The sequence below is a fragment of the Bombina bombina genome, chromosome 2 (genome assembly GCF_027579735.1).
Source record: "Bombina bombina isolate aBomBom1 chromosome 2, aBomBom1.pri, whole genome shotgun sequence".
Lineage (NCBI taxonomy): Eukaryota > Metazoa > Chordata > Amphibia > Anura > Bombinatoridae > Bombina > Bombina bombina.
The window spans coordinates 1,424,676,398-1,424,685,976 of NC_069500.1; the positions used below are offsets into that span (position 1 = coordinate 1,424,676,398).

At 38.4% G+C, this 9,579-nt stretch overlaps 1 protein-coding gene across 1 annotated transcript; it reads right to left on the minus strand.

The window, feature by feature from the left end:
* Positions 1-6,215: 6,215 nt before the first annotated feature.
* Positions 6,216-7,406, minus strand: LOC128647595 (G-protein coupled receptor 151-like). Its single transcript, XM_053700351.1, has one exon. It carries the CDS (start codon positions 7,404-7,406, stop codon positions 6,216-6,218), a length of 1,191 nt encoding a protein of 396 aa, XP_053556326.1.
* Positions 7,407-9,579: the final 2,173 nt, after the last annotated feature.

The window sequence follows — 9,579 nt, forward strand, 5'->3', positions numbered from 1 at the left end:
TACGCGCGTAACTTCTAGCTTACGACGTATATAGGATACCAAACCCGCGCAAATATTGGCGTCGCCAACTTTTGCGGGCGACGATTTTTATCGGATCGACCCCCTGATGTCTTCTCTTAGGGTCCAATGATCTAAAGCTCTCTGGTCTGACAAAATGATCTAACGAGTCTCATCCGTACTGTGAGCTCTCTCAGATAATTTTATAAATACAGCTTAAAGTTAGAGAGGTGTTTATCTTGACTGTGAGTTCTGGGTGTGAAGAAGACTCCTACATTATAATATAATTCATCTAACAAAAATCCCAAACATTTTGTCTTTTTTCTCTCCATGAGTTTATTTTTTATCACCTGGATTTGCTCCCCCTGTTTGTATGTATAGAAGAAGAAACAAGGCACAGTCAGACGAGGCATCACAATAAAGGCCTGGTTGCCACCAATAAGAAAGCCCATCTGCTGCTTCTCATTGGCAATAACAACTGGAAGAGAATACATTATGTACATAAACATCTTGCTATAATGCAATAGGAAATGACTCTGTTTGCACCTGTTCCTCCTCTCTTGTTTTCTCGCTATGAAATGGGTTTGGAGCAATGATACCTTAATTGCATGACAGGAGGGGTAATCCTTGTGTGTTTGATGCAATCAAAGCAGATAAAGAATCACAGTTACACAATATATTTGTCATGAAACAATAAGGATTAAGAAACAAAAAAAAGTCAGTAAAAAAAAAAAAAAGGAATCTGTGCGTTTAATGAACATAAACCTATTTCTGCTTTACCTACAATCTAACAGCTTCCTAAACAATCTTTCTCCAGTCTGTAAAAGTAGAGACTTGTACACAAAGTAAAGAGATGTCTGAAAAATATAAAGAGCACTTTTTAAGCACAATTAAAATATTTGACGAGAGGGTTTCAGTTGTGTAAAATGCAATTACGCTCTTGTGATTCCATTTACTTTCAACTTTGCATAAACCCAATATCACTTGCCACAAAACTGAATGTGGCTAGCTTTGTCTACCACATTAACAGGTCTAAATTAAGAGATGTAGCTGGACAGCAGTTTAAATGGAAATGAGTATAAAGTAAGAGGTAGTGCTACTGCTGCAAGCCAGCATCCATACTTACAAGATTTCATGTGTTCCTTTTTTCCTTTAAAGGTCAGTTTGTATATTATTTACAGACAATTGCAAAGAATATAGAATTTATATTTAGTTGTACAAATTCGGAACCACGTGTCTAGAGGCTAACACTTGTATAATCTATCTCATAATTAACTTTTGTTCCTGGTGCCTACTGACTCATTATCTTTTTCTCATGTGCTATGAAAAGAATATTAGATACTTTATTAAGCTTGTCTCATAAAATACCATATGAACTGAAGACCCGGCTGAAGGGAACTATCACACAATAGCAACAAATAAATTCTACGTATTTTGCTAAATACTTCAAATAATTTTATTAATTTGAAAATTATTTATACATTTCACCGCTGATTAACTGAAAGAACCTGGTGAATTGAGCCCTTACTATAACAAGTGAAAATAATAAATCTTCTTGGTTAAATTATGTTTTGTATTTAGTTTATATCAGTGGGAGACATTGAACATTATATGGACAAATAAAAGTATATTGTTTTTAGGCTTATAAAGGTACTGTCCTGCCCAGCCTCAGGTCTATAAGTTTATTACTTATAAGGTATTGGTACTTGAGAATCAGATATGCAAGGGTTAATGTCAACTTCAAAGCTAACTTTTTATTTAAAATATGTTTAGCATTTTTATTTGCAGATCTTTCATTATAATTACATAGTTTTGTGTTCACTGTATATTTAGCAGACAACCACAAAGGTAGAACAGTTGTATGATGCAATTTCCCATAGAGTGACAGCATAAAGATAAAAGCTATTTTAGCGACACTTCTAAGAAATAACATCTAAATGGCAGGCTATGACTGTTGTCTCCTCGCTTGAGTCAGCCTTGAGTGTTTCCTTGTGTATGCATCATAGCATAGAGCAGTAGATTTATCATACGTGTAATTCTGTATAAAATGCCCAATGGGCTACATTATTTGCACCCCCTGTGAAGGGGAGAGTTGGCATTTGTAGAAGTTTAGGTCTGTAGATACACCACACATTTAAATGAATGCACACTCCACTGGCTATCAGTGATGTAACTTTCCCCACGATATATTGTGGTAACATTTGTTGATGGATTTTCTTAGTTCCATGTTGCTTTTTCCTCTGAAAGTAAACGTTGTTGCCTTCCATTCCTACATTGAAATCCATTCATGCTCACAGTATTTCCTGTACATACCACACTGTGACTTATTGTGGGTCAGACCTGAAGACTGACATATTATGCACAGCCTTTCTGCAGAATAAATTATTTTTGCCTGCATTCCAGTCCTCAGTAGAATTTATAAAATGAAGAAGTTCCTTAGGTGAAATATGTATTTGTTTTAGTGGACTTTGTAACTCATCAGAATGTATCAATAAAGAAAATACATCTTTAAACCGTTACTGTGTATTTTTCAATATATTCAGAGTCATTCATTTATATCTGCTGCTTGTAATAAATTGTTAACCTTTATTTTGTCATTGGGGGTGGAACAGAGAAGTACTAACTATTAATTTTCCATTGCTCTAAGCATTGGTCTGTCAGTATACAGTGATAGATAAAGGTAAGGAGGTCTTTCTGTATATTTAGAGATAAATAAGATATGGGATCTGATCTACATGCAAGTGAAGCCCCATTTGATTGTGTTTTGGTTTCAATAATCAGAAACAGCTATTTCATACATAAAAATAAACCCAAAGGATACACTTTCTGTACATGTTATACTCTGCAGCTGGTATAACAAGTCATTAGAAAATCGTTAAGGGAGAACACATTTTACAGTGTCCTTTTAATCTATCTGTTCACAACATTTGTACGCACTTGGACACCGTATTTTGAAGTGTATGTGACAGATCTGATTTATGTGTTATCACAAATACCTGTCTTTATATGCAAGTGGTAACGCAAGGCTTCATTAATTTTATGAAAATTAAAATATTGCAAACAATTTACTGAGCTATGTACTACATATTACTAATGTTACACAAATATCTGTATGGGTCAATTCAGAGATGGTCACTTGGGGAACTGCATAAGCAAACTATGACCTTTCTTTACACCAGTTCTCTGTAGAAAACTGTGCTAGGGGCTGTAACTCAATAGTAGCTCAGCCTCACTCTTATAAAGGACTGGGTTGTAGGAGAATTTACTGTATTTACACCATATAACTTGTTCTTAGTCTATATCAATCCTTAATATATGGGAAGCTGTTTGTGAGCATTAACTGAGTTAAAGGGACAGTCAAGTCACAAAAAAACTTTCATGATTCAAATAGGGCATGTAATTTTAAATAACTTTCCAATTTACTTTTTCCACCAATTTTGCTTTGCTTTCTTGGTATTCTTAGTTGAAAGCTAAACATAGGGGGTTCATATGCCAATTTCTTAGACCTTGAAAGCCGCCTCTAATCTGAATGAATTTTGACAGTTTTTTACCACTAGAGGGCATTAGTTCATGTGTTTCGTATACATAACATTGAGCTCACATGTGAATTTACCAAGGAGTGAGCACTGACTGGCTAAAATGCAAGTCTGACAAAATAACTGAAATAAGGGGGCAGTCTGCAGAGGCTTAGATACAAGGTAATTACAGAGATAAAAAGTGTATTAATATAACTGTATTGGTTGTGCAAAACTGGGGAATGGGAAATAAAGGGATTATCTATCTTTTTATACAATAAAAATGTTGGTGTAGACTCTCCCTGTAAACAACTGGGTGCAGAGTCACTAAGCTTCTGTGCCAATGACTTGCTCATACCTCTGTATGCATTATGGTAGCCACAGCGTTCACAATGGAAAGACTGATACTATCAATAAAGTGATTTTTCATAATCCAGGGGTTTGGGAATCCAAGTTTTTATGGCTCCTTCTAAGAGATCTAGTATGAAAAAGTGAAGCCCCTCAGGGAATTATCAGCTTGAAGGGGATACAAGTTGCTAATGCAAAGGTACAAATGTCTATACAGGGACAGACTAACTCTGGTTATACATGGTGTAAACCAATTCTATAGCTTGTTCCCAATTTTACCAGCATTATGGAATGAAGTACAATTAGAGATCTTTAGTTGTGTGTTCTGTAAATAACCTATTGCTCATATTACCAGGGTGCAGTGATAGCAAGCACAGGTTTGCACAAAGTAACAGTCACACAGAAAATACACCCCCTAGCCTTAAACAGTCACATAACCACAAACTGTAATACACCCCCCACACACACACAAAATCATAAAAATACACTCACACACACATAGACACATACACACCATACATACACACAGACACATACACAGAAACTCACACACAGCATATACAAGTGCACACAAACACACATATCATATACAAGCACATAAACACACACTCACACACTTTATACACAGGTGCAAAAGTACACACATACACACTCATTCATACACACACACAGCATACACAAGCAAGGAAATATATATAGACATATACACACAAACATACACACACCATACATAAGCGTTAAAATATATAGACACATACACACCACACACATATATACACTGCACACATTCACACACACACACACAAAACACACACAAGCACAAAAATCCATATATATATATAAACACACACCACACACAAACACACACACTAGAGACACAAATGTGCAAATTCACACACAGACACACATAAATACATAAACAACCGCATACATAGATAATACACACCCATACATGCACTCTCATACTCACACACACATACATATACACATACAAATACACATGTGCACACACAGCTATGCACACAATCACACACACACAAATACATACACACATGTATACATACATACACACACAATCACACACATGTATACACACATACACACACATATGCACACAATGACACACACATGCATACACACATACAGACACACATAAGCACACAATCACACACACAGATACATACACACATGTATACACACACACACCTATGCACACAATCACACACACAGATACATACACACATACACACACAATCACACACACATATACATACACACATGTATACACATACACACACACCTATGCACACAATCACACACACAGATGCATACACACATACACCTATGCACACAATCACACACACATATACATACACACATACACACACATATGCACACAATCACATACACACACATGTGCACACAATCACACACACACATATACATACACACATACACACACGTGCACACAATCACACACATATACATACACACATACACACACATGTGCACACAATCACACCCACACACACATGTACACACACAAATAAATTGTGAATAAATTAATTTAGCAGTCTACCACAAACACACACACACACAAAAATAAGCCAAACAGCATTTTGCAGTCAACCACATTCTTCCTCCCTAACACAAACATATATCAGTCATTTACACCTTTCTCTATACCAGAAATTTAAGACTACATTTTATAAACCTTAATCCCCATAGTATTGCCTGCTTAACAACAACAGTTTTTGTGAATATTATTTTATTTTAACAAACACATATTTTGTATCAGTTTGCAAGTCTTTTCTTTGCTAAAACCCACATAACATATTCCTCAGCCTTCACAAATGAGCAGAAGTGAACCTACCGTTCCTCCCAAGTGGAGAGGTAAGAGTTAAACTGTAGGACACACAGACAGACACATCATCACATCTCTATATGTGTAACATTACAACACATTACACATGGTCACCGCTGGTGATATTACCTCGGTTTACTTTTACAGCACAAATACGATTGGTAACAACAAACTGTACTGTCTCAGAGCATTACCCTGGCTCATGGGCCCCTGATGTATCATCTTCTGTTGAGTTGGGTCATCATGTATGTGAACCCCCTCTTTTCTCTATGTAATAGTAATAGATCCTTCTGAGCTAAGCCCGTGATGCCAAAGAAGGGAATTAAAGAGCCGTCTGTTGTATTTAACTCTTTGTGTGCCACCTATCTGGCCATTTCCACTACACACTAAATGTGAAGGATAGTCATTGTCCTCTTACTACACAAAAGCAAATTATTATAGACACAGTGTAACAATCAGTGCATGGAAAGAACTCAACCACTTGTTGGATCTCAAGCCTGGTGTTCCCAGGGCATCGGGTCGTTGTCTTCTCCAGCTGTGGTATTCCTACGGTCCTGCCAAAAGTGTTCTACATCTGGGAGGATTTTCTCATCCTTGCTTATAGATTCTTGCAAGGGATGTAACGCAGATGGTGTCTGCAAGTCCTGCAAGGACTGGATGGTGCTTGTCACCATGTCAGATCCATTTTCCCCTGCTCTGCTGTGGCTAGTTCCAACACATTTTCTGCATCTGAGAAGCATCCAAATATTCTTGAAACCTTCTCGAAATTCATCAGACACAGCTAAGAACACCCCTGGGTTCAAAGTACAGTTAAGAAACAGAATGACTTGGGCTAGAACCATTAAGGCAGTTGGGGGCTGCAGTGCTCCGAAGCTACTATGCCTTGCCCATATCCAGACGATCCATTTAGGTAGCCACATAGCTTCAAAGGCGAGACTGATACTCATCAACATGGAAGTGATTTTCCTGCTCATGATCCGGGGGTTGGGTACCCTATTTCTTCTTTCTTTTCTCCTTCTTAGAGCTCTCATGTAACAGAAAAATGTGATAAACATGGGGAAAATATAAACCAGGAGTGGGTACAACTTGCTATACACATTCATGAAATTAGAGGCATATTCCGGAACATCAATATTGCAATAGAGCCCTTCTGATTTCTTTTCAAACATACTCTCCTGCTTCAACTCAAGGTGAGTGAATATCAAATGTGGAAGAGGAAGCAAAACAGAAAAAGTCCAAATTAAAAACAGAATGATGAAAACGTACTTCTTATTGAAGCTGATGAATTTTGGGGGGGTGACCACATGTCTGTATCTCGCTTGGCTGATGGCTGCGAGGGTGATACTTTTGACTATTAAACAGCTGTGGAGGAACCACTCTGTGGTTTTGCAAACAAAGTTCCCAAATACCCAGGACTGCTTGGCATAAGTGACTATCTGCACTGGGATACAAAACAGGATCAGCAACAGGTCTGTAGCCCCGATGTTGATGACAAAGCAATTTACTGCAGAACATTTACCTTCCCTGTAATCACGCAGCAGGATAGCAATAAGGAGCAGATTCCCTGTAAATCCCACCAGGCAAATTGTGGTCAGAATCAGAGGTAAAATGACAGTGATCTCCATGCCCACCTCTGAGGACTGTAATCCCCCTGCGAAGTAGATAGCCTGGGAGCTGTTCATTGTCCTGGAGGAGTAGCCTGGCATATCTGAGTATGAATTATAGGCAAAACAGAACAATAAATAAAGATGCCAGTTCTGTGCACAAAGCACAGGGAAGTAACAATCACGCTTTCCACATTACAGTCCCTGTGACAGCTGTACAGGCAAAATCAAGTTTCTGCCAACTACCACAGTGCTGTTTCTGCTCTGTAATCTGGGGTTGAAATGGTAAAATTGGCTATGGTTAACCTCCCAGCAACATGACGTGGGCTGTGAAACTTCTCCCAAGAATTCCAACCTCCCACAAGGATGTGAGAGAAATCCTACCCAGTGCTCAACCTGTTGATAAGGACCAGTCCTGATTGTTACATCTAGATCCTAGGTTGGTCTGTGACTGGGGTCTGTAGAGAATGAGAAGCCCCCTCTTGTGCTGAATGACTAAATGCTTTGGGGGCTAAACGCCTCATCCCAGGCACAATGCGCTGTCCAATAATGTGTGGTGCTGAAATGCTGTATTTGTCAGTAGCAGGCGCGCAGTGCAAGTCTGTCTGATAACCCTCCCATTCCTCACCACACATTCATTCCTTCATCTCTGTAATACTCAGTTTATTCTCTTGCAGGTAGGATTCCCATATGATGCCTTTCCTATCTGGCAACTCGAATACACATATAGTACACACATGCAAGAAGGCACATATATACATAAAGAAACACTGCAAAATATACATATATACCATCACACACTTGCATGTACATACTTATATGCAATCACACAGGCATCCACTATCTACCTTACACATATGCATATATACACACAATATACATAGACGTACTCACATATATACATGCATTTACTTAGTGACGCAGTTGCACAGAGATACACTGATGCACACCCATATGCACACACTAATGCACAAGGCAAATAAATACACCCACGCACAAAGATACACACCCAGGTACATGCATAATCACACATGCACTCACACACACATGCACATACATATTCACAGATATGCACACATACACATATATGAACACTTATGCACACATACCCCAAACATATACACACACATACACACATATCCACACATAAACACACACACATGCACATTTACACACTTATGCACACATACACACACATATGCACACATAAACATGCACATATGCACACATACACACACGCACACATACAGGCACATATGCACACATACACGCACACATACACATACACATATGCACACATACACACAAACACACACATGTGCATACATAGACACACATATGCACATATACACACACACACACATGCACACACACACACACAAATACACATATATATGTATGCACAAATACACACACATATGCACATGCACACACACACATACACATATGCACAAATACACACATATATGCACACAAACACACACATATGCACACATACACATATGCACACATAAACAAACAAACATATGCACACATACACACACATACAGTATATGCACACATACTCAAATATGCACAGATACTTAAACACACATATGCACACATACACAAACACGCATATATACACATACACAAACACATATATACACACACATATACACACATACCCAAATACATATGCACACATACACAAACACAAATATGTGAGCACACACACACACATAGGCACAGATACCCACATACGTATGCACACATACACAAACTTACACACACAGACACACATACACAAACGCACGTATGCACACATACACTCACATATGCACACATACACAAACACATAGGCACACATACACACACACATGCACACACACACACACACACACACAAAGCCACACATACACACATATGCACACATACACACATGCACACATAGACACACATACATATGCACACATACACAAACACACAGGCACACATACACAAACACACATAGGCACACATACACAAACACATAGGCACACATACACACACACATGCACACATACACTTACACACAGGCACACATACACACACACATGCACACATACACACACACATGCACAAACACAAAGGCACACATACACACATATGCACACATACACTTACACACAGGCACACATACACACACACATGCACATGCACACATACACACACGCATGCACACACACTAAGGCACACATACACACACATGCATACATAGACACACATACAT